General features: G+C 38.5%; 1 protein-coding gene across 1 annotated transcript in view; it reads left to right on the top strand.

The window, feature by feature from the left end:
• FAT4 (FAT atypical cadherin 4) overlaps nucleotides 1-27,069 on the top strand; it is a 365,853-nt gene that overhangs the window by 328,546 nt on the left and 10,238 nt on the right. Inside the window, exons 12-15 of the mRNA XM_073603673.1 lie at nucleotides 18,499-18,584; nucleotides 20,752-20,931; nucleotides 23,838-23,962; nucleotides 25,333-25,544. Of these exons, the coding sequence (XP_073459774.1) occupies nucleotides 18,499-18,584; nucleotides 20,752-20,931; nucleotides 23,838-23,962; nucleotides 25,333-25,544 (603 nt within the window). The remainder of the gene's footprint in view (nucleotides 1-18,498; nucleotides 18,585-20,751; nucleotides 20,932-23,837; nucleotides 23,963-25,332; nucleotides 25,545-27,069) is intronic.

Below are 27,069 nucleotides of genomic sequence, written 5' to 3' on the forward strand. Positions count from 1 at the left end.
CTGCCTAATAATTATTCACACCTTAATATAGGGTGTTGATCTCCTTAGCAGTATTATTTTCATCTACAAAGATATTTTCATCTACTAAATTAATACAATTTTAGTCAACTAAAATCCTTTGCATTAAGGTGAAAAAACTTCTGTCACTGACTGGCCCCCCCAGCCTTACCTTACTCACCTGAGTCCCGTAATTCCCATGCTGGAGACGCGCTCTTCCCCTCTGCCCGTTGTCTCAGCTCTTGATTGGATAGATTGATAGCAGTGCAGCCATTGACTCCCGCTGCTGTCAATCAAATCCAATGGTGCCATCGGGAGGGGCCAAGTCCGGCATTCTGCATCTATGGACTCAAATGCTGGACTCGGGGGCGAGCCCACAAGGTAACCCCCCCGGGAGAGCGCTTCTCCTAGGGGGTTATACGATGCAGGGATGAGCTAACCAGAAGTTGAGGATTGGGGCCACTCTGTGCAAAATGAAACTGCACAGTGGAGGTATGACATTTTGTTAAAGCCAAACAATCACAAAGACAAAGTCTTACAATCACTTTAATACCATAAATAATAAACATCTTATTAGATTTTTACTCCAGGAGTATATAATGTTTGGCAGTTCTAAAGAAATAATGCATTCAAATTTAACTAAACCTATTAGATTTTAGTCAACTAAAATGTACTGGAGATTTTAGTCTACCAAAATACGACTAAAACTAAAATGGCATTTTAGTCAAAAGACTATAACTAAAACTGCATCACAATTTGATGTCAAAATTAACACTGCTCATTAGGCCACACCCTCCCTCATTACACAAATACACATCACCTGTAATGCTTAAATCCAATAAGTATATAAGTTTATACAGCTTGGAGTTGGACAATATGCATAAAAATGAGGATTTGGTCAAAATACTCACTTGCCTAATAATTGTGCACATAGTGTATATGCAGTAAAGCATGCATGTTATACTCACTGTGGAACCTAAGGGGTTCATCCTCCACATGTGTAAAAAGGCTGTTTGATCCTGTTTTCTCTGATCCTCCCCTTTTTTTGCTGTCCCCAATCCATCTGCTGATAGTACAGAGCCTTGGAGGCACTCTGCGCATGCTCAATTTGGTGTGTATTACTAGAGAGTTTTTTTTTTCTTTTTCTTTTGGGAGGGTGCATGTGATCAGCACAGGGCCAACAACACTGTCCAGACAGAGGGTAAGGGGTCATGCAGCTTCATAGGACAGTCAGAGGAGAATGAAAACTCCTCCTACAAGCTTTAACCAGTGCACGGCTGGACACTGATAGAAGTCAGAAGTGTGCTATATACTGCCGATGAGAAAAGGTATTTATCAGTTCATATTTATTTAAAAAATTGCATTTCCATGTTCTGTGTACTGTGGGAGACCAGATATGGTGAATGCAAGGTCTCTGGTTTGGTAACAATAACAATGTTATTGCCAAATAAACAGGCCCATAGTGAAAATATAAAAATTGCTCTTGTCCTTAAGGGTTAGAAAAGTACAGGAGCTGAAATGGTTGCATATTTTATTAATGCATTCATACAGGTTATTAATAAATGGACAATAAGAACTGTATACATTAAAAAAGTGTGAGTGGTTAGATTGGGTGGTACAATTAATATTATTAATAATTATCTGTTATGCATTGAGTAGGCCGTGAACTGCAATTGGAAAAAGCACACACATTGTGGTCAACTTTCATGTGTTCACAAATGCACTGATGTAAACTTAATTATGAGATAATCAAAAACAATATTCTGTTTCAAGCAGAGTTCCACCCAAAAGTGAAACTTCCGCTGTAAGCACTCCTCGACATCTTACATGCCACATTTGGCATTTAATGTTTTTTTCTGTTGGGGGGGAGTGGGTGCCTAGTTTTGAGTGGGACTTCATGTCTCACTTCCTGCTTCTGACTTCAGGCCACCTAGGTGACTCCTCCTCTCCCCCTAGGCAACCCCTCCCTCTCTGCAGTCTTCTGGGACACGTCACAGGTCCCAGAAGATTGCCTGTACACTCGGAGAGCGTAGTGCAAGCTGCAAGCTGTCACGGCCGGGTGCCCACAGTTTCTATGGCGGCACTGCGGAAAGGAGGGGGAGAGGACAAGGCTCAGTGCGGCCGCATTGCTGGACTGTGGGACAGGTAAGTGTCTGTTTATTAAAAGTCAGCAGCTACACTTTTTGTAGCTGTTGACTTTTAATAAACTAAAAAAAGCCTGGAACTCCGCTTTCAGTTTATTTTGCAGTCCATATTGAAATCTATGAAGATTTCTAGGGACAGCTATTAAAAACAACCTTAAGCTGTGTTGCATATTAGAAGCAAATCATAATTATGTATTTATAACTCATGGTACACTAATCCTTCCATTTTACAGTTTCTTAGCTAGTGTTAGTATACTCTATTGTGGCAGGTTCAGATATTTCTACTTCTAATATTGAACTCAAAATGACTGCTAAAGGTTTTGGCAAATCATCAGTCTTTTGCAAACATCTATTATTATCACTGAAAAAATGTATGTTTAAACTTATTAGAGGGTACTGACAATGAATGTGAAGTCTTTGGACATTCTGTATGTTAGACATTTATGTGGAACTTGGCATCATAGGCAGAATTAGCTACATGCAGTACATCCTATGGGGGCACCACATCTGGGTTCTCATCTCTTAAAACCAAGCAATAAAAAAATTACAAATGATTGTGTTAGTCAGAGTTCTATTCCCTTGCTCCTTCCATTCATTCTTCCCATTCCTTCTAACTTTGTTAAAGCTGTCTCACTGCCCAAAAACATTTACTTTGTATAATGGGAATACTGTAATAAGGACTTGGGAGGACAAGGAAGAGTTCCATGCAAAGGCCACTTTCTTTAAAGATGAACTCCAGTCATACAACTAAAAAATCTATAGTTAAAATACATGTATGGGATCTGCCTTACTTTGGATTTTTGGCCAACTAGCCCTGAGATTTACACAGCCCAAGACAGTACAGCCAACCTTTCTCTACTGTAGTTAGGTGATGCCAACATGTCACCTTCCTTCTTCCAGCCTATCACTCCACAGTGAAGGATCAGCAATACAGTAGAGGGATATAGCTAAAATATAAAAACAATAGTAAGCACTCCTTTTAATGTGTCTTGACTGCTTTATACTGCTACTGCAGTGGAGTCCAGACATCTGGTTGTCAAGTCTGGCAAAGGTGTTTGATCATTTCTGATACTTTAACTGCAAAATGTTCTATTAGAAGTGTAAGATTATTTTGGTAATAGTTAGTTGGAGATTAAGTAGGGTTACAATTATTCATTGGAAGGACACCATTTATTTAGTTGTGGCACAGGGCAACATGGGGCTCATTTGCAAAAACTTTAAAGTATGCGTTCTGTGCTTTACTGTGCAATGGTTTTATCATGTATATGGAAATATTGCTTACTCTTAAAACATATTTTCTCATATTAGCAATACAGATATTACATGTTGGGGTATGTCTTCTAGTATTTTAACAAATCAAATATTTAAACTCATTACTGAAATGCCTATGTAAAATTAAATTCATGAAAATCGTCACAGCGGTTATCACTTCTTAAAATATCACTACTTATACTAAATAATGAGTGACTTGTGAGTTTCTCTGTTGTGTCTACTGAGGAGAGCAGAAAAATGAGTCTCTAAAGTTGGAGATAAAATACTGGTTCATGACATAAAATACAGATTTTTTTAGAAATAGAAGTTTGATTACCTAAATCAATCTTTAAATATCTACATATCTGTGTTTGTGAATTGTATATTTTCATGAGGTTAAATGAATACAGCTCAAATAACTCACGTACCTTAATAAAATGGTCCTCATATAACTTAAAGTGGTTGTAAAGCCAGAAGGTTTTTTTATCTTAATGCGTTCTATGCTTTAAGATAAAAAGCCTTCTGTGTGCAGCAGACCCTCTAACACTTACCTGAGGTCCCTCTCTTTTCAGCGATGTCCACAAGTGTCTCAGCCATGCAGATTCTCCTTCCTGATTGGCTAAGACACAGCAGTGGCGATATTTGGAGAGATGGGGCCGGAGCTGGGTCGGTGCTCCATGTCTGAATGGACACAGGGAGCTGTGACTCAGCTCGGGTGCCCCCACAGCAAGCTGCTTGCTGTGGGGGCACTGAACAGGAGGGAGGGACCAGGAGCACAGAGGGGGGACCTGAGAAGAGGAGGATCTGGGCTGCTCTGTGCAAATTAACTGCAAGAGAGCAGGTAAGTATAACATGTTTGTTATTTTTATAGAAAAAAAAACGAGCCTTTACAATCACTTTAAGACCACCCCATCCAGGTCAACAGGGAAGATACTATAATAAAGTTGAAAAACTAGTGTTAGAGATTCTCCCATCAAACATATACATATTTATAAATGCTGAGTTCCCACATTTACATTACATTTGTAACGTAATGCATGTTAAACAATGAACAGCCTTATCGAAGAATTATAATTCTGGAGTGCATCATCATGATTAATTAATACCACTTTCTAGCGAACAAAAATATTTAAACACGTCTTACACTCTTTACTTACGTTATGATAAATCTGTTGCTTTAACCTTATAAAATGGTGTTAAGAAAACACAACCCTTCAGTTATTCTGAAGACACGCTGTATTCACTTCCATCTGCATTGATCTATACCATACATTTTCATGTCACTGTGTGAAAGACAGTTTGCTTTTTTCTCTGCTTCCCAGTGCTGTGGATGGTGAACCTGGAAATTCCATCTACTGTATGCTAAAATGATGCATACCATGTCATGATTTTACTGTAGATCCTCTGCTTTTAGCACCACCTAATGGCAGTGAAAAGAACCACTCATACTACTTAGTATTATAATACCCTGTAGAAGTTAAAGCATATCTAAACCCCCCAAAAAATGTAATATATTGCAGCTACTATAATCCCCTCTAGAAGTTAAAGCATATCTAAACCCCAAACGTGTAAAATATTGCATATATTACCAGTTAATGGATTGAGACAAACCATTTAACAATGATAGGAGTGCTTGCAATGGTTAGAATTTTATTTATTTACAAAAACCTTTATCCCAAAAGAAGAAAGAAACAAACTGTAACTTCCTAAAAAGTGTTAGCTGAATTTCAGCCTTAATTTGTTAGTCTAGTCCATCTACATTTGCTTGTGAATCTAACACTACCCTCTCTACAGACCGACAGCACTGCTGTTCAAGGGTGGCCCCAAGAGTGCCTTCACCCTAAGATAAGAAGTATGTTACTAGTTGTATCACCAGATAAAAATAAAGGAAAAGGACCAAAAAAGAAAACTAATGACGCCACCACATTTAAGGACTGGTAAGCTGCAATATAGTAAATTTGATGTTTTTGGGTTTAGATAGGCTTTAATTATATACACCAATGGGGAGGACTACCCAAAGTAAAATATATAACATTTTATATGTGCATATGTACCATATTTGAACTATAAACAAGATCTAAACAATTTGTTTTGTATTTTAGCTTCACTGTGGGATGCAAACTTAATGTTATTGATTTATTAAATGAGTAGTAAATGTTAATTTTGCAAACTAATTTTTCCCTTATCTTTGTGTCGAAGCCAACGTAACACATATTATGCGACCTCACAGCGCTGGGCTTTTTTCCATGGGGCCACATATATGTCTATCTCCCTTTGTGCAGGGAGCGTGCTACACAGCCTGCTCCCAGCAGAGAGACCGGGGTCTCACCAAGAGCCCCGGGTCTCACCAAGAGCCCCGGGACCTGTACTAACGATTGGGACCCGGAACTCCTGATTTTTGGTCACCTGATCGCTGTGGTAGCCTCTGATTGGCTACCACAGTGATCAATCTCTGTGAAGCCTGCCCCTGTGTTTCTCTCTCTCTCTGAATGGAGAGGAAAGGTACAATGTATCTTTCTCTCTCCTTAAAGAGAGAAAGAAAAAAAGAGAAAATACTTAGATCAAGATTTGAACTAGGTCAGTGCCAGGGTTAGTGTTTGGGTCAAGTAAGTTTCTTTCATATATTTTTATTGGTATTTTTCACAAAGCACAAATAATTGCATACATACAATATGAGATAAGGTAACTAGCTGGATAATGAACAAGGTGAGATAAAACTGTTACAATCAGCTTATAATTCAAAAACAAGGTAGTACACAACTTTGTCCTCTAATTGCACCCAACTAAATAGTGTGATATGTGTTTCAATTCCAAATAATTATCCAGGAACATTGGATATGGAGGTGTCATCTATACATACTTAAAATGCTTAATTTTGATGTGTCTGGTGTCTTCGGCCTTCCCCTAACTCTCGAATAGTCAGGGGTGCTGAAGAGCAGGCGCTGCCCAAGTGAATCAGAGGAAACCAGTTAAAGGCTATTTTAGAAGTGGGTTAGGTTAAACTCCTGGACCCAAGACATCCATTTTTTATCAAAAGAATGTATTGAGTTGTTTTGTCCCGTTATGTATTTTTCACAAATGCAGTTTACATTTACTCTATGGATAACTTCAGAGATATTGGGAATTGTAGGTTGTTTCCATTTATTCGTTATTGACATTCGAGCTGCTATTAGGATATTTGGGAAATCGGTCTAGTCGCATTCGAAAAGAGGGACAATGTTTGGCATGGCTCAGTGCTCGTTCTAGTAATGTGTGAAATTAAGGCGAACACTAATTCCCAGAAAATGTACTTGCATGACCATAGGATGTGGAGTAAGTTACCTTTTTGTCCACATCGGCACCAGCATACCGAAGAGGTATCTGGAAATATACGGTTAAGTTTGGCTGGTGTCATATACCAGTTATAGGTTATTTTTATAGCATTCTTCCAATGAGAGGTGCAGTGGGAAGAGCTCAGGTTATATTGGGTGCTTTATTCCATTCTATGAGGGAGTATTCTGTTTTTATATTTTTTTCCCATCTAGTAATTTGGGGAGGTTTTGATGTCTATTGGTTGTTTAGGTATTTATAGAACCACGATATCCTTTTCTTGGGTGACGGTATATTATGATAGTATGGCCAAATTGCATTATTCACTTTTGCAAAGGAATTAAGGTAGTTTCTGTGGAAATGTTTTATTTGGGCTGTTTTATATAGAGTTTTAATATCTTGGACTTTTACATCTCTTCTATGGGCATTTGCCCTGTATTGGTTCTGGAGTCTACTGAAAATGAGGGTATGAGGTATTCATAAGCAGTTGCAAGAATGGCGATGGCTCTTAGGGAGTCATTGTATGGAAGGTCTTGGAGGGAGGAATTCCAAGCTTCCACAGCTGCCAGGATAGAGGCTGCATTGCCTATATAAACTTTCTGGTGTGTGGCACTTGCGATTAATAAGGAGGTTAGGTCTCTATTTAGTAAGATACTTTTTTTCTAAATTGACCCAATGCTTGATAGGGGTAGGTTCAAACCATGCTTTGAGTTGGTCTAGTATCATTGCCTTATGATAAAGTTGAATATTGGGTAAGTTTACCCCACCTTGTTGTTTTGATCTATGGAGGATGTTACCTGCTATTCTTGGCCAACCTAAGTTCCAGACATATGCATTAATCTATTTTTTTACTATGGTGAAGAACCTATTTGGGATTTTGATAGGTATAGTTCGGAAAAGGTAGAGTATTTTAGGTAGAGACAGCATTTTAAATGCCGCTATGCGACCTATCCAAGAAATTTCAGTTTTTCTGTATTTAAGCAAGTCCTTTTTGATGTTTTGTAGGAGTGGACGTAAGTTTGCTTCGTATAGTATGGATATGGGGAAAGTTAGTTTAATGCCTAAGTAATCAATTTTGTTGTTATCCCACGAGTAAGGGAACTCTCTTTTTAAGAATTTAATTTCCTGTTTATTGATATTGACAGGGAGTATTGAGGATTTCATTATATTCACTTTATAATATGAGATGATTCCAAATTTCTCAATTTCGTCTTGTACCGCTCTCAGGGAAGGAGCCACATTAGTCAGGGTTAGAAGGACATAATTAACAAATAGTCCAACTTTGTGGGCATATTCTGCTGTATTCATTCCTTGAATTAGAGGATTTTGTCGGATAGTTATGGCAAATTGTTCCATTATAAGGGTAAAGATTAAGGGGGGCAGAGGGCACCCTTGTCTAGTTCCATTGGTTATCTTAATTGGATCTGACAATGTATTGGATGTATATACTTGAGCCAAGGGACAGGACTATAGTGCTGAGAGCCTTAAATATGGGGCCTTGAGTCCCAAACTTACTGAGAGTGGCCTTAAGATATCCCCAATGGACCCGATTGAAGGCCTTCTCAGCATCTAACGTTAAGAAGGCTGTCAGTTCCTTTTTAGATTCCAGTATTGTGAGGAGGTTGATCATTTTCCTAGTACCGTCTGAGGCCTGGCGGTCTTTTACAAAGCCTACTTGATCCATATTTATTAGGGATGGTGTAATTTCTGCCAATCTATTTGCTATAATTTTTGAGAAGATCTTTAGATCTGTGTTTAGGAGCGAAACTGGGCGGAAGTTTTGCAGATTAGTTGGCTCCTTCAGCGGTTTAGGCAAAGTGACGATAATGGCTTTGAGCATTTCCTCAGGGAATGATCTGGAGGTTGCAGCTTCATTGAATAGTTTTTGCAAGTGTGGGGTGAGAGTGGTGTGGAAGGTTTTGTAATATTCTGATGATAGTCCGTCGGCTCCTGGTGACTTATTATTGGGGAGGGATTTAATGACTTTAGAGATTTCTGTTTCGGTCATAGGGGAGTTTAATATTAGAAGTGTGTCTTCGTCTATGTTAGGGAGCTGAAGGGGGACCAGGTATTGTTGTATTGCGTCATCTTTGGGCTGTATGGTTGGGAGAGGTCTGCAAATAGCTTAATCCCTGCATAGGGGTCTGAAAGTGGGTTTGCTTGTTCGGTGAGTTGGAGCAATTTCTCCTTCACATTTAAAAAATGGATCCTCACAATGACATCTCTGGGGATATGTTGAGAGATATGGGGGTTTGGGCAGCCTGTGGGCCTGGTCAATAACAATTTCTTGTGCCGGGATTTTTGGTAGTAGGGTAGTCATCATTTGGTGTATCAATCTTTTCAGGTCACCTGGCAGTACAGACTCTGCGACCCCCCTAAATTTGGGTTGCGGAGAGCTACTAGCATGCTCTTTAGTGTAGTGTCCACAATCGGTTGTCCTGTGGTGGGGAATGGGTGTAATGGGGTCATAATGGGGTCATTAGGATCTGTGGTCTCCTCCATGCAGCCTCCCTCCCCTTCTTCCTCATCAGTGTCCTGTAGTTCAGGATCTAGCCTGGGTCTAGATTTCTGAGGGCTTTGGGAAGGAGAGCTTTGGTTACTTGCCTGCCCCAAGCGACGAGATGATCTCGCCTGTGTATCCAGCCTGTGGGACCCGGAGTGCAGCCTGGCTCATGAGGCTGTAGCTGAGGCGGTGCAAGCATCAGACCGTTGTAAACATATCTGTGAGCTTGCGGGGTCCACTGTAGTATTCCCTTTTCCTCATTTTGGCTCCGGTGTCTTAAGAGGGACTTCTCCGGGTTCGGGGAGAGGTTTTCTATGCCCCATGTCGCTGTGTGCCACTGTTGGAAGCTACTGTATCCCGGAGCTTTCTTACTCTGCGGCCATCTTCCACGCTGCCGGCCACACCCCCCGGGTCAAGTAAGTTTCAAAGGTCAAGGTTGGGGTCAAAGGTCAGGGTCAGTATATTTTGGGCAGGATTTTTTTAAGTGTCAGTTACATAGTTACATAGTTGGTAAGGTTGAATAAAAACAACAGTCCATCCAGTTCAACCTGTGTAGATGTGTGTGTAGAAAAATCATTTCCCATATTCCTGTATATTGTTTTCGCTGAGATGCATGTCCAAGTGTCTTGTAAAATTATCCATACTTCCTGCCAACACCACCGATTGTGGAAGAGAGTTCCACATCCTTACCTCCCTGACAGTGAAAAAACCCCTACGCAGCTTAAGGTTAAACCGCTTCTCTTCCAGTCTCATCGTGTGGCCCTGTGTCCTCTTACACTTCCTGGGACTGAAAAGTTTCTTACTTATGTCGGGATCACCATTGATATATTTGTATATTGCTATTATATCTCCTCTCAAGCGTCTCTTCTCCAGGGAGAATACATTTAGTACTTGTAGTCGTTCCTCATAATTGAGGTCCTCCAGCCCCCATATTAATTTAGTTGCCCTTCTCTGGACTTTATCCAGCTCCAGCATGTCCCTTCTGAGGACTGGTGACCAGAACTGGACAGAATACTCCAGATTTGGCTGAACCAGAGTTTTATAAAATGGCAGAATAATTAATTGATCTCTGGAGTAAATTCCCTTTTTAATGCATGCTAATATTCTGTTGGCTTTGGTAGGTGCAGCTTGACATTGCATGCAATTGCTCAGTCTGTCTTATACTAGGACCCCAGGTCCTTCTCCATCCTGGAAGCCCCTAGGGGTTCTCCCCCTAATGAGTAGTTAGTGTCGGTGTGTTTCAGGACAAAAAAAAAAGTAAAATGCGCACTATTGTTTCTGGGCTATACTACGGGTACAAACAACAAATAACATACACATATGTGGTATTGCTGCAATCGTCAGGAGCAGGATAAGTTATTTTGAGCTGTTCTTCGGTGGTAGGTCATGAAAGAAATATACTGCTAAATTTCAAAAATATATATTTTTTGACTATTTGGGGCCAGTTTTCCTTTGATAAAAAACATCAGGAGATATCCATAACAATTTAATAACAAATAAAGCCCAATTTGTCAAAAAAAAGGTATAATCCACCTGCATGAACAAAGTAGTTGTGGTAATATGTTCCGTTTCACTAACATATGTCAAAGTTACAAAATTGTGCTTAGACATTAAGATTTGTTTTACCCTTAGACGTGAAGTGGTTAAGCTGAAGATGCAAATAAAATAGAAATTTTACTTTGCATATGACTGAGTGAAGTGAATTAACAATCAACAAATGTGAAAAAAATGAAAACAATACTCCAGCTTAAAACACTAGCAACCTATTGTCCAAGGTCTATTCCTGTTTACTAGTTGAATGACACTTAGCACCATTTTGTTAGCCCAGGCTGTCATGGACCTGCCGACTTGTGCAGGTCCTTACATTCATAAGCTAGCCTAAGCTCACAAGAGTATGTTTTAGAGAGAGGCAATACATTACATTGTGCCAATCTCTGTAGCATTAAGGACGTGCCTATTGCTGAAGGAAGATGAAGCGGAGTGTGATGTCATATGACTGATCCAAAGACATCAAATCAAGCCTGGATTTATGCTTTAAATAGGATATATTGAAGATCCTAAGTCAACATCTGGAAATCTTTTTTTCTGATCTGATTTTTGTGAAAAATGCAGTTACTAAAAAATGCAAAAACATTTTTTGCCATTAAGCTATTATATGGAAGTGAAATAATACATCACAAATGTCTTCACTTGTCATTGAGGTGTATTTGTGCAGTGCAATGTACAAACATGCTCCTGTGATTTGATTAATACAGAGAAACTACTTAATAGCTGTGAGTACCGTTCACAGTTTTATCTAGTTTATACAAATTTCCATAATTTAAGTTTGAGATGATTGCAGTCATATTAGTGCATTTGTAACAAAAACAATTGAGTAGTGTCCGTGATACAATTTTTATTTGCACTAACATCCACATTTTCAGGACAAGCTTTCAGAGTGTACCCCTTCTTCAAGGCCCAAGCAGTACTAAGGATCCATGCACCTTAGGCAGCTGAAAAACTGCCAGAACCTCTGGCAGAAAAAAGCAGCATTAAAAAACACTCATAGGGGGTTATTTACGAAAGGCAACTCCACTTTGCACTGCAAGTGCACTTGAAAGTGTACTGAAAGTGCACTTGGAAGTGCAGTCACTCTAAATCTAAGGGGTAGATCTGAAATGAGTGGAAGCTCTGCTGATTTTTTCATCCAATCATGTGCAAGCTAAAATGCTGTTTTTTATTTTCCTTGCATATCCCCCTTGGATCTACAGCGACTGCACTTCCAAGTGCACTTTCAGTGCACTTTCAAGTGCACTTGCAGTGCAAAGTGGATTTTCCTTTAGTAAATAACCCCCTAAGTAGCTCATATTTCACAAAAGTATATATAGTTTTATGCATTTACTTTTATAAGTGTTTTTTTTTTATTAAAACATTCCCCTCTGCTCATTTTTCACTATAATCAATGTACACTGTTTACTGTACTGTAATCATTGTAGCAGTTTTCTGCCAAAAGCGCTTCTCAAAAATGCACTTGTGATGTTTTGTTTTTTTTTCAGCCTGAAAACGCTCCTTTGCAAATATGCCAGTCAGCACCCATATGTGCATGGACAAATAGACTAACATAGCGTTGCTTGAACAGGTTGAAGATAAAATAACACAAACATGCATAGCAATGGCAATTAGCTTGTATAGTTAGTGAGATAAGGCAGGGAGTGGGCTATGGCATTGGCCTAGCCATTCAAGTGGCTGAAGAGTCTAAACCCACAAAGAAGAGAGGGACATGTAAGGGCCCATGACAAACTAGTGTGCTGACAGCACAGCTCTAGAAGGGATCGCTTGCCAGGTAAGTTAACCATAATGTGCTGTGCATACTTGTGCATTATGGCATAGAGCTCCTGGGACCCATTTTTATTTTTGGCTTTGTGGAGGTTTAAATGCAGAAGTTTTTTTTTAATCTATGCATTAAAAGAGAAGTATGGGGATTTTTTTTGGGGGGGGATCATACCTAGGGGGATGCAGAATTGGTCCGATGCTGCATCTGTCCCCCATCGGTGCTAAGACTGAGAACTGAATGATCAAACACCATTGAACGCTCTGTACTCAGAGCTCCCTGAGCAGAGAGCTGATGACTGACAGTCATCAGCTCTCTGCTCTGCCCCCCCACGCTTACTGGAGCGCTGGGCAGTGGAGCGGAAGGAAGTGGCCAGATCAGGATATCAGCAGCTTGCTGAGAGGCTGAGCTGGGTGGTGGTCCAGGCATGTGGGTGGATCCCAACCATATGGTTGTGATGTTTCCCAAGCCTGGACTGGCTATGTGACATCACAGAAGTGCTATGTGGGTCACAGAAGTGCAGATTGAGCTGTACTGTTGTTATCCAAAGAAGACGTACAGCCAAATGAGCTTTGGTTGTACTTCTCCTTTAAGATATAAAAAACCTTCTGTGTGCAGCAGCCCCCTTCAGCCTCCCTAATACTGCAGTCCGGGACTCTCCCTCCTCATTTGCTGAGACAGCAGCAGGCGCCATTGGATCCCACTGCTTTTAATCAAAGTCAGTGAGCCAATGAGGAGAGAGGGGGGTGGAGCCGAGCCATGGCTCCATTTCTGGATGGACACACAGAGCAGCGGGTTGGCTCAGGTGCCCCCATAGCAAGCTGGTTGCTGTGGGGGGCACTCAGCAGGAGGAAGGAGCCAGGATTGTCGGCGAGAGACCCAAGAAGAGGAGGATTTGGGCTGCTCTGTGCAAAACCAGAGCAGGTAAGTATAACATGTTTGTTATTTAAAAAAACAAGACTTTAATATTACATAATTTCCGCTTTAAGACAATATCAACCATGGCAATAAAAAGGACAGTTGTAAGCATCCTGGCTAGTATTATAGTTTTCCGAAGTTCTCACTGTTACCTTTGCTGGACAGCTTGTCCTGCGTGTTAATGTGGAGACATATATAAATAAAAGTGTGTAAAATTAAAAAAAAGTATGCTTTTATTAGCCAAGAGATAACCCAATGAGTCCTACAACAAATGCTGTGACATGAGTGTCTGTACTCTGCAGCTGCATATATGAAACAAAATATGCAAAATTGTGTGCAGCCTTTTAGAAAAAAGAATGCCACTTAAAGACGTATGGCTGGTTTTCTTCCAGCTCACCCTCTGGCTAACACTGTTCATTTTCTACTCCAAAATATTTATTAGCCTGAATGTAAATGCAATTATTTTTATTTTTATTTTTTGTATTCAGATTTTTTTTTCAGAATTACTAAATTTCAGTTTTTCTGCCACATGCAATTTTGTTGAATGTAACATGATTTCCACATGTACAATTTTTTTCGTATAAGTCTGTCCTCAACCCACAGGATTTCAAACCTGTCATTTCCTAAGGTGCAGTGGGAGTTTGTGGAAACCTGGTAAAAGCATTAAGTTGTCATTGACGAAATATTGCAGATTAGACAAGGATAGACAGAATGTGAACAGGGAAATGTAACAACACAGCACATATTAAAAAAATGTCACGATCATTTTCAAAAAATATTATCTGTGTCATTTTTATGTTATGTGTATAAACGTATCATCACAGCTTATTTGCTTAGATCCAAATGATAGCATTAAATACAATTTGAAAATAATATTTTTAAATAACAATAGAGGTTGATATTTTTGTAGCAGCTTTTTAAACCGTGGCCACCGAATGTTTTATTGTTCTCTACTCATGAGTTGGCTTCAATCTCGTTATTATTGATTTTTTCATTGTGTCCCTAGGTGAAAGAATTGAACTTGGAATATTATACTCTAATCTATTTTATGCTGGAGATTGTGGCAAATGTATTCCACATCAATATATTTTACAAAAAATAAAAATAAAGTGAAAATAAACCATATCTTATTGCTACAAACGTCTGTGACATAAACCAGTTGTTAATGTGAATTATTAATACATGCATACACTGCACATGATTGTAAACTGGAAAATAGCAAAAAATAAATGAAAAAAAAAATAAAAAATAGGGGAGCTGTTTTACCTGCCAAAGGATTTTTATTTCTGTCGATACAGTTCTGAAATTTTAACAGCTATACACAGCACTAGGCAGGATACTTGAATTTTCTCTGTTGAAGTTTAGTAACACTTACAGGTCTCCTCCCCATCCTGTAAATAGTGAAAAGTGGAGTAACACACTGATGAGCTTGGCTCTCAGTCTCTAGCTCTCTCTTATCAGCATGTTCCTTGCACTGTAGCACAACTAATTGGTTGCTTGTGATGCTTCTTCTTTGCCCAGTCTGAGCTCTACTATACAGGAACTGCAAGGGGCTGATACCAAGTAATACGTAAGCTGATTGCAATAAAAAGTACATTTAACCACTTAAGGACTGAGCCTCTTTCTGAGATTTGGTATTTACAAGTTAAAAACTGTTTTTTTGCCAGAAAATTACTTAGAACCCCCAAACATTATATATATTTTTTTCGAACACCCTAGAGAATAAAATGGCAGTCGTTGCAATACTTTCTGTCACAACGTATTTGTGCAGCGGTCTTAAAAGTGCACTTTTTAAAAAAAAAATACACTTTTTTGAATTAAAAAATAAGACAGCAGTAAAGTTAGCCCAATTATTTTTTATACTGTGAAGGATTATGTTACGTCAAGTAAATTTATACTCAACATGTAACGCTTCAAAATTGCGCCCACTCGTGGAACGGCGACAAATGTTTACCCTTAAAAATCTCTGTAGGCGAAAAAAAAAATTATAAAATTAAAAATTTTTACAGGTTGCATGTTTTGAGTGACAGAGGAGGTCTAGAGCTAGAATTATTGCTCTTGCTCTAACAATCACAGCGATACCTCACATGTGTGGTTTGAATACCGTTTTCATATGCGGGCGCTGCTCACTTATGCGTTCGCTTCTGCATGCGAGCTCGGCGGGACAGGGCGTGTTTTAAAGAGTTTTTTTTAAGATTTATTTTACCCTTTATTTTTTATTTTTGCACTGTTCTTTTTAAAAAAAGGTGTCACTTTTATTTCTATTAGAAGGAATGTAAATATCCCTTGTAATAGAAAAAAAGCATGACAGGACCTCTTAAATATGAGATCTGGGGTCAAAAAGACCTCAGATCTCATATTTACACTAAAATGCAATAAAAAAAAAAAAATGAAATGTCATTTGAAAAAAAAAAAAAAAAAGTCTCTTTAAGAGCTATGGGCGGAAGTGACATTTGACATCGCTTCCAACCTGCAATGGTATGGAGACAGGTGGGGGCCATCTTCCCCTCACTTGTCTCCATACCTAACAGGACCTGATTGCTGCTACTGACGGCTACGGTAAGCGGCGGAAGGGCACCAGAGCGTGGCAGGAGGGGGTCCCTATCCCACTGCAGATAAAAGTGATCTCATAGCAAATCCGCCACAGAGACCACTTTTATCTGAAAGCGGACCACCCGCTGAAGAAGAGGATACCAGTGTTATGGTAGCTACCCGCTGCCATAACAACGATATCCCTCTTCAAAATACTGACATATAACGACGGCGGGCAGTCTGTAAGTGGTTAAGGATGTATTATTGAATAAAGAGCTGAATTCATTTGTGTCTTCTATATTTTCCTGGAGTTCAGCTTTTTTTCTGCAATATTTTTTAATAGTTTTTAGACATTTCTTTTACAGTACCAACAATTGTGCAATCCAATCTCTCAGTTACAATTAAATGTCAATATAATTATAAACCTTCCAGAAATGTAATTATCCAAATAACATCTTAACCTGCCTGGCGGTTTTCCAGAGTGTGGCTCAGGGTTAAATTTCAGCACCATTAACGGTAACCCCCGAGCCACACTCGGGATTACATCTCCCGATTACATCTCAGGATTTGCTGCGGTATACTTACCTTGTCCCCAGGATCCTGCGATGTCCCCCCGCTGTGTCCGCGGGCTCTGTCCTCCTGAAGCCTCTCCATTCCCGGCGAGAATCGTGCCCCCATGGGGGCGGACTCTTCCGGCAAATTCAAAAAAGTCAAAATTCATAACACATACAGTACAGTATAATCTTACAGATTACAGTACTGTATGAAATCATTTCACATCCCTTTTGTCCCCAGTGCTTTGTCCAATGCCCTGCATGCAGTTGTATATAATATATACTGTTCTTTCTGCCTGGAAACTGGAGATGGTCCATACCATCCAAAAAGTGTCCCTTCAAAAGTGGTTTTAGACCAGCTAGAAAACAGTGATAGTAAATAAGAACACTTGCAGAATTGTGCGATAGTGAATCGTGGGGAAATGTATTTTATTCTTATTATATTATTATTTTTTATAATTATTTATATTCATTTATTATATTATAATTTATGATTTTGTGTTTCAAACTTCATCATACCCGGGATATCTACTAGACTCTTGGTGGACAGATTTAAGTGTGTTATTGCTAAGAATTACAGGCCTACAATCTATTCAGAATTAATGAAGTCAGAGCTAAACCCAGGGTAACAAGCCACCTATTCCAAATTTTTTCACATTTATTTGGGCAATTTCTGTGTTGGTAGATTACTTTTTCTTTATATAAATAGCTATAAGCTGAATACAATTAGTGCATAGAGAAATATAAAGCCAAGGTAAAACTGCAGCTGAACACTAAAATATTTTTCACATAATCACAAGTCAATATTATACAGAGAAGTGCAGCACATATCAGGGCTAAGTAAAACACCACAGATGTAATAAAAAGGCCATAAAAATTTCCTAGCAAAACAGTAAGTAGAAGGTGGACTAACAGTCCCAGCAGGAAAAGAGTCCACGTGAAAGATTTCAATAAAAAAGTGACTTTCCCTCCACCTCCAGCACACTCGCTTAGCTCACCTCCAGATGTGGACCACTGAAAAAACAGATGGTCAACACTGCATGCCCCCTAAGGGTAAACTTCCAGGCAAGGTCCGGATCCACCGACCAGAGTCCCTAGGGATAAATTATGTGAGAGAAAGACAGATCTAAGTGTACACTGTAGGCATCCTTTAATAAGGCTTTATTGATGCTGTGTGCGATATCAAACACAGGCAAGCATGGAGCTTTGGGATGACAGCAGGTGACGTCAAGATGTAGCTCCTCCCCCGTGAGTAGCCATTTTATATCAATAAAGCTATATTAAAGGATGTCTGCAGTGTACACTTAGATCTGTCTTTCTCTCAATAGTAGAAAAAAATGCTTTCCTGCAAGATTGTTTACTATGACATATAACATCTTATAGTGTTACTGTTATGTTACAGCCTGTGGCAGGTATGCACCATTCAATAAAGTTAAATATCTGTATAATTTTGCAACGTGAAGAAGTTTTAAACCAAGGCTCCAAATATGGGCGTCCTCCACCCATGAGGTTGGAGGGTTAGTTCTGACATTTTAATAACACCGATTGGGTCTTTAAAGTGTTTGCAGGTTTGGTGCTAATCTTTCTTCCCTCTGTGTACATTGGTTATGTCTTTCCATCAACTGTTGTAATAGCCTTTGTAAGCCAACAGCTGTGCTAAGTTGTAGAGTATACTATCGTTTTCCCAAACCTCTTCCACCTGCATATGACTGTTGATACTACCACATTGTGTTCTTGCTCCCTTGACAGTCATAGAGTTGAAACATTAATTCCAACAGTTCCAAAAATAGGTTACTTTAAAAAAACTGACCCTATTTTTTTCCATATAGCTAAACATTTTTTATTTTACTCATATAGCTTGAAAGGAAATAATTTTACATATATTGATTTAAATAACTTAATACTGCTGTAAAGATATTTTACAACAAGGCTGGGCTTTTGGTGTATCCATTTCATCTCGAATATGAAACTTTATTGCAGGCGGCGTCACTGACAGTTGACACTTGCTCCGAGGACCAGGAACCAGGGTTTTGTACCGTCAGTACCACGGCTGTTTCCAGTGACTGGTAAATTTCTAAACCTTTACAACACTGCCAGATGGGATAGTGCAATTTGTTTTAACTTAGGAAAACACATTTGATTATTAAACCAGAGGGGGATTTTTCTGTTTCTGTTGATTCTGTTGTATAGATTTTTCACCACGTCTTACAAACTTGATCCCTCTGTAAAACTGTTAATAAGTGAAAACGTCATCCACCTACTGTCGCTTTTTTCCAATGAAAATTCTTTTAAATTTCACAAGACATTCCCTGTAGACACAGTTACTTTTAATAACAATATAGTTTCAAGAAATGCAGACTTTAACTTCCTACCTGATTGTACTCCATAAAATATTTTACTATATTATTCATTGATTTTAGAGAAACATACATATAGTATTCTTATTATTGCAGTGGATGCCTTCTACAGTGGGATTCTAGACATTAGCCACTGGACACCTAACAGATACTTTCAATAAGATTTATTTCTCAGTCTATGTACTGTTGTGCTTAAACATGTTTTACTGTAAGCTCACTAAACTTTTATGTGTTTCTCCCTTGATGAGCAAATTTTTTAGAAGCTTATTGGGCAAGTGTAGCAGATAATTATACAATATTTTGGTTCCATTTCTTCAAGTTGAAATATTTGAGTTTTTAAATGTATGTTGTCTAGATTATAACATGCATCTATCATTCTGATGCTGTGGGTCTACCTTATAAAAACTTGAGCAAAGGATATTGGAAGTACATATGGGGGCCTGTTGGTCACAGGGTTAACTGCTAATTTTGCTACTTTCACTGGTCATGAATATCTTTACTTAGAATAAATATACGTAGTTCACCATTTCTTAACATATATTACAAGAGCAACAACAAAAAAAATCACTCCCACAGATCGAACAATTCTGGTTGTGGTACTTGGGTTTACTAAGCACTGCCTACAGCAACCAGTCATGGTGAAGTTATGCATCTCACTGAGGTTGATTTACTAAAGGCAAATAGACTGTGCAGTTGCATTCTGCAAGGAAATTTGCTCTAGAGATTAGTAAATGAGGGAAAGCCTTTCTGACTTCCACCATTTAATCATGTGCAAGCAAAATGGTGTTTTTTTGTATTCCTTGCACATGATTGTTTCTTCTTTGCAAAGTGAAGCTTTATTTCATTTACTAAGCTCTGGAGAAAACGCCCTTGTAGAGTGCAACTACACTTGCAAAGTGTACAGTCTATTTGCATTTATGAAGTAAAACCCATTGATTGCTAATAGCAATCCACCCTATTGTTCCAGTGTTTGATAGCTTTAGACCCAGTTGAATCTTCATTTTAAATCAGCTAAATTATTCTAGGTGCATCAAAACAAAAGGTGTTCAACCATTTTAATATTTATTTTTATTAGAAAACAGCAACATCCACGTAGAAAGGTTTGTCCCCTGCCAGCATGTTGTAGGGAAGAACCCTCAATCTATGTGTAAAAACAGTGGTTTGTCTTTGGCCACAAGTGTCGGAAAGTTAAACATTTTGAGTTAACACCAGAACAGTAATAGAGGGGAATTCTTCCAATGGAACACTTTTTTGCAGGGACAACTGGTTAAAGGGAATTTCCTGCAAGTTTGAACAGAATTCCTCTCACTTCCTGTTGTGTCTACAGGGCAGGTGATAAAGGGAAATTTCACTAATGGGACACACTATTATGATTAAGCATTGATCTATTTGCTTATTCATGTTGACTTTGGATCAAGGCTGTGTTTCTGACGAAATGCCAGTGTTCATTGTAATTTTTGGTGTAGAGACTTTGCTGTTTCTTTATTATACATTTTGGCATGTTCTTGCCACATCTGATGTTTTTCTTGTCTGCCTTCACTTCAAAATATCTTAAAGAGGAACTTCATTATATTTGAAAACTTATTGTTGTTAAATGTTACCTGCTTAAATTACAGAATATAACACAAAAGCACCTATTTTCTTGCTTTTAAGGAAAGGGTTGTTGGATTTCAGGCATTACGCATTTTGTTATGTGGCCAGTTTAGTGTTCTTCTTAAAACTGTTTCTATCTATTTGTGACTAGTATAAAAGCATGTGGTATAAGTATGAATATCTTTTGTTAAGTCTAGACAAAAAAGCAAAGGTGATTTATGCTATGATCATCATTGCTAAAAAAATTAATTCGCTTTGCAATGATTCTTATTTCTTGGAACAGGACTCTGGATGTTCAGCCAAACAGAATAACAGTAGGAGGTATCAGATCCCTGGAACCAATACTACAAAGGAAAGGACAAGTACAAAGCCATGACTTTGTAGGTTGTATAATGGAATTTGCAGTGAATGGGCGTCCTCTAGAACCCAGCCAAGCTTTGTCAGCACAAGGAATTCTAGATCGGTATGTCAAGCAATATGATAACATAATGACACCATTTTACTTCTTTAAAGTCTTACTTTAAATCTTTTTTTTATCCAAGACAACAGAATACAGTTACATTGATCAAACACTACTAAACTATTTCCATTAATGTTTAATACAGATGCTGGATAAAATGTAAAGTATAAAATCTATGTATTACCATTTGTAGGAAGTAAAGTTCAATCAATACAGTATAAGGCTGAAGCTTGAGCCAAATTTACCATACTGATTTGTTATTCCTGAAGCTGACCTAAATCAGAAGTGAAAATTTGTGTCCTCCCAACTTCCTCTATCTAACCTAATCCAAATGTTGTTTTAATACTTACTATATAGAAGTTTTGGTCTTCCTCTGGTTACCAGTGAACTTATGTTCCTTAAACATAATGTGTGGGGATGTGTGGGGGAAACAGTATGTTTGTCCAGACACAATAATTGCTGCACAGACCCTGTCCCCCAACACAGTTCTATCTACCCCTGGTACCCACAAAGCATAAGCATTTTAGCTGTGTTTGGATTTGTTTATGTTAATAGGCATGGGAAAAATAGTCTAGGTTTCAGTTTGAGTTTAAAACTCCTTTAAGAGCAAGTCTTCTCACACAGACACAATTCGGTTTCCTTTCCTCTGCAATACATGGCGACTCAAAGTGTTCAATTTTCAATCACATGCAATAAGTCCGTAGGTTAGTATTAACAAACAGCTGTTTCATGGTACATACAATATCAGTGTAAATGATTTAAATTAGTAGTTTTTAATTGAAAACTGATTGAGCAAAAACAGTGGAGGTTAGAGAAATACATACACTGATCAACCATAACATTATGACCCCTGACAGCTAATGTGAATAACATTGAATATCTTCTAACAATGGCACCAGAAAGTGGGTGGGATATATTAATAAGCAAGTGAACATGTTGTCCCTGAAGTTGGTGTGTTGAAAGGAGTAAAAATGGGTAAGCATAAGGATTTGAGTGACTTTGAAAAAGGTCAAACTGTAATGGCTAGACCACTGGATCAGGGCAACTCCAAAACCACAGCCCTTGTGGGATATTCATAGTCTGCAGTGGTCAGGACCTACCAAAAGTGGTCCAAGTAAGGAAAACTGGCGAACTGGTGACAGGGTCTTGGGTAGCCAAGACTTATTGATGCAGGTGGGGATAGAATGCTAACCCATGTAGCCTGGTCCACTGGAAGAGCCACTGTAGTTCAAAGGTAATGCTGGTTCCAATGGAAAGGGGTCAGAGTACACAGTGCATTGAAGTTTGTTGTGTATGGTGCTGCTCAGCTTCAGACCGGTTAAGGTGCCCATGCTGACCAATGTCCACATCCAAAAGCACCCACAGTACAATGGGCACGTGAGGATCAGAATGGAGCACAGAGCAATAGAAGGTGGCCTGGTCTTATGAATCATGTTTTCTTTTACATAATGTAGATGACTGGGTGCTTTTGCATTATTTATCTGGGGAAGAGATGGCACCAGGATGTACTATGGGATGAAGGCAAGCTGGCAGAAGCTTAAAGCATCTGCTACTGATGGCTTGGTGCCAGATACCACAGCATACCTTCAAAGGTCTAGTGGACTCCATGCATCGAAGGTCAGGGCTGTTTTGTCTGCAAAAGTGGGGACCTATTTAATGTTAACTGGGTGGTCACAATGTTATGGCTGATCTGTGTATATTTTATATTGTTATAGTTCATTTGTATGCAGTGTTTATTAAATATTATTTTTTAAGCTCTGACAGAGTAAATAGTAACATTTGGTATTAATTCCAGTGGTCATAATTTCAGGCTTTGTGTATTTTATCTGAATCTAATACTAAAATTGGTAGTTTCACTTATTTCTTATGCACAGTACACGCACAAATCATTCCTTTCTGCCCCTTGGCCAACTGTGCATCCAGAACTGCTATATACCAATGGTAATTGTTAAAATTGTAAAGGTCATAAATAAAGTAGGTAAGCTAAATAAAGAGTCCTTAATAAATTCCCAATGCTTATGAACTTGGTTTACTTTATACATGGTCTATTCTTCTGGGGGGCGTATTTGTTTCCAGTTGCTACAGGGACTTATTGTGATATTTATTGTATTCTAAAGGCCTGAAACATTACCTAGAAAAATGGTCTTATACCTAGGGTAAGGACACCATAGCTTACTGATAATAGTAATGAGTTACATGCACATGACTCTTGTACTTACTATATGGCCTGCAATATAATGCTGAAGCTAGCTGTTTTATCACTAATTAGTTGGCTGTTCTTTCTTTTAATGGGACTTCCCTGCTTCTCAGCAGGTCATACAAGATTTCCTGAGTCATGTACAGGTGAATTTACAGGGTCACTAGTTTTTCCCACGTGCGATGCTTTCATATTTCCCTAATTATGTGCAGGTGAATTAACAGGGTCACAAGTCCTTTCACTTGTCCTTATAAATTAATATTCTTGAAACTTAAACTATTTGAGCTACTTAAGACAGCTGAGAAACATTAGCCTAGTGTTTTTGGATTGGTGATAGAAACAAAAGTGTACAACACAATAAATACAAAAATATTTTAGTATACAAATTAAAAGATAATTTTAATACAATACAAATAGTAATAACATTAAACAGACTGATGCAAAAAGCACACTGAAATTGCATACTCTGAAATTTCAGACAAATAAAGATGAGATCTTTTCTTGTATACTGATTACAAGAAACACGTCTATATTTAAAACTACAACATGTAAAAAATGTTCCACATGGAAATATCATCTTTACATCCTTGTCACCCTTCTGGCAATTTAAAAATCATATGGTATATTTGTAAAGCACATGGCAAAGCTGTCACCTTGATGCAGAGTGCTCAATATCTAAAGCTTCTTTTCTTCTGTCCCTTTGTGCGTCTAGGTGTCCAAGATTAGAAGGAGCCTGTACTTCAAGCTCTTGCCAAAATGGAGGAACCTGTGTCGATAATTGGTTCTGGCAACAGTGTAACTGTAAAGATGGCTTTACTGGAAAGTACTGTGAAAAGTGTATGTTAAGTTTTACATTGCTTTATAATAACCTTACTTCACTGGAAAATAGGCCAAGGGCCCCACAATATATAGTCATGCATTTTATGTGCTGGTTTTATGCGGTTCTTGGTTAGGTGTTATCATGCATAGTACAGGTGTTTCTGTTCCTTATTCAGATCTGGTACTAGCATTTACACAAAACTTGGAGGCTTATTAAAAGATGTGACTTTGGGAAACATTTAACAAGAAAACTTGTAGATTTCTATCTTTTGTGCTCTTCTATTTTGCCATAAAACACAACCCGGGTCAGAATTCAATTACACTTATGGGTATTTTAGGTAGAAATTGTATCTCAATAAAAGTAACATAAAAGTGCTGCCTGCAGTGATGTTTCGACCAAAAGTTTTTTTTCAGTTTTGTGCATAGTTGGACAGGGTCTGATTTGCTCTGTCCAGGTTTCTCGGGAGTGGGAAAATCCTACTGTCCAGGAGACCAGGGGGATGTCTCCTCACACCTTGATGCATTCATGGGGTGAACATGGTTAAGAAGTAAGGCTTCTTGTTACCAACCAGAGCTATTTTCATATATTTTTGTAGAAAACACATGGCAGGGTGCTGTGCCAGTTCAAGATTAAAGTCAGTAAGGCAATTGCTCCAGGTCTTAAAGCTAAACTCCAGGCAAATTAGTGCGGCTTAGCAGTCATTAGTACATCATTAAATGTAGTTTTTGAAATGCAAGCAGTGTAAGTAACTGAATCTGACCTGGTATCAGCCTTTTGCATCCACTAGCCACCGGGCTGGACTGTTAGAGTAAGAAACAGAATAAACTGTTTATTTGCCAACAAGAAGCATGGTTGTAAAAGGAGAGAGCAGAGAGACAGGGAGATGAGCATACCACTGTCATGATTCTCTTTCGCTGTCCAGTTAGAGACTGGGGCAGGTCCAGGGTGACTTTGACTTAGAGAAAGTGAGTTTAATTATGCTAGCCATCCAACGTAGGGCATCCAGTGGAAGAAAAAAAATACTGCTGGGCAAATCCCTGGATTGAAGGTGAATATTGCAGCAAAAACAGTTTTTTTGTTAATTTACATTTTAATAGAATAATGTTTGTTATCATTGACTGGAGTTCCGCTTTAAGTTCAAATCCCTATTAAGCATAAGCGATTACGCGATATATGCGATTGAGTATGAATCAAGATTTTAGAAACAGGCTAAAGAAAACTGATATTTCTCTCTGCCCATGCCTATTTCTTGTTATACAACATTTACATGTACTGTATTCATTTTACTGTCTGCCCTTGTGCTATAAACCATAGATTTTTCTGTTTTGTTTAGTATTTTGTAATTTAGGAGTATCTAATTTGTTCTTCTGTTCTGCTGTCTTTGTAGATATGACTGCAGACACTGCCTTATCTCTTGAAGGCAGAGGTTACTTGGAATATGCCATCAGCCAGAACAAGAAACGTGAATATCTTTTACAGCATCGTAGTGTGGACACAGATTCAACATTTGCCAATCACTTTGAGATAAAATTCCGGACAAGAAGTGAAAATGGCCTTTTACTCCAAATTCATGAAATCAGCAATTACACAGCTGTAAAGGTAAATATTTTCAATGCGTACTTTGCCCATACATATGCATTACTTGCATTGTTGAGATAAAAAAAACATACACTTAGCTCTATTTACACTACTGCAGATGAAACCAGTCATTGTCTGACTTCCAGGAAACAGGGTACATATTGCAAGCTGAAATAGTAATGTGTTGCACTTAATAAATAACCACAAAATGCAATACATGCATAAAATATATATAAAAATCCAGTCCCAATATATGAACGTTAGGTTACACACCAAATAGAGAAGTGAAAAGTTACAACATTTTTTAATATAGTGTGCAAAGAATAGTCCCATCAGAAGTGCAGAGCAGATACTTTTTCCCCTCTTCAAACAGGATTGTGTCAGTGATGTCTCCAACAAAGACCTTCACCACCCAGAGTGATAATAGGATGCAAGATTTCCAACACTCTAATTCCGCGTATACACGAGCGGATTTTCCGTCAGAAAAATCTTGGATGGTTTTTCCAACGGAATTCCGTTCAAGCTTGGCTTGCATACACATGGTCACTCAAAAGTTCGCTGAACTTTTGACCGTCAAGAACGCAGTGATGTACAACACTACGATGAGCCGAGAAAATGAAGTTCAATGCTTCCGAGCATGCGTCAAATTGTTTCTGAGCATGCATAGGAATTTTGCGCGTCGAAATTGCTTCAGACGATCGCATTTTCGGATAGGAACTTTTTCTGAACATGCTCTCAATCTTTTGCTGGCTGGAATTCAGCCAGCAAAAGTCCAATGGAGTATACACACGGTCGCATTTTCTGACCAAAAGCTCTCATTGGTTTTTTGCTGGCCGAATTTCCGATAGTGTGTATGCGGCATAAGGCCCCCTTAATATGAGTGGTCATACAGCCATTGAATCGTTTTCCATGTACATCAATGATACCTTCCATACATCTTCTCTAGCCATGAAAGCCGTTCAGCAAACAGCAATTTCTGGACTTCCAACAATGTACTCATGCAAAGCAAACAAAAGATGCCTTTCTACAGTGTGAAAAAAACTTTAAAATATTAATTAAGATAATGAAAATACACTCACATGTAATTAAAAACAATGCGCATGCAAAAATTGGCATCAAGCTAGCATAAAACATCAACTTCCGGAATGCCATGGCGTCAGTAGGAGGCTGCACAATATACTTACATGCCATTTGTGGTTGATTTCTACTGCAGTACTATTCTGTTTTTCAGTGAAGGGCAGTTTTAGTGGCTGAAACTACATGTCCGAATCAACTTCATGAAGTTTTCATGGTGGCCATGTGCTTTCATTGACTTGGAGAAAGAAGGTTATATCTTTTTCGATGTCTGAGCAAAAGATATGTAGAATCTATTTCATACTTGTAGTATGAAAATTGACATACTACTACCTAACATCTACACTATTATACTGTATATTACTGAGAGCTTGTGGACTTCTGCAATTGCTCCCAAGTGTCCATCTTCTGAATATATATGCACATCTTCTCTACCTACTAGATCAGCCTAATATATATCAATGTGTAATTT

This window comes from Aquarana catesbeiana, linkage group LG01 (assembly GCF_042186555.1).
Source record: "Aquarana catesbeiana isolate 2022-GZ linkage group LG01, ASM4218655v1, whole genome shotgun sequence".
In the NCBI taxonomy this organism is placed as follows: Eukaryota; Metazoa; Chordata; class Amphibia; order Anura; family Ranidae; genus Aquarana; species Aquarana catesbeiana.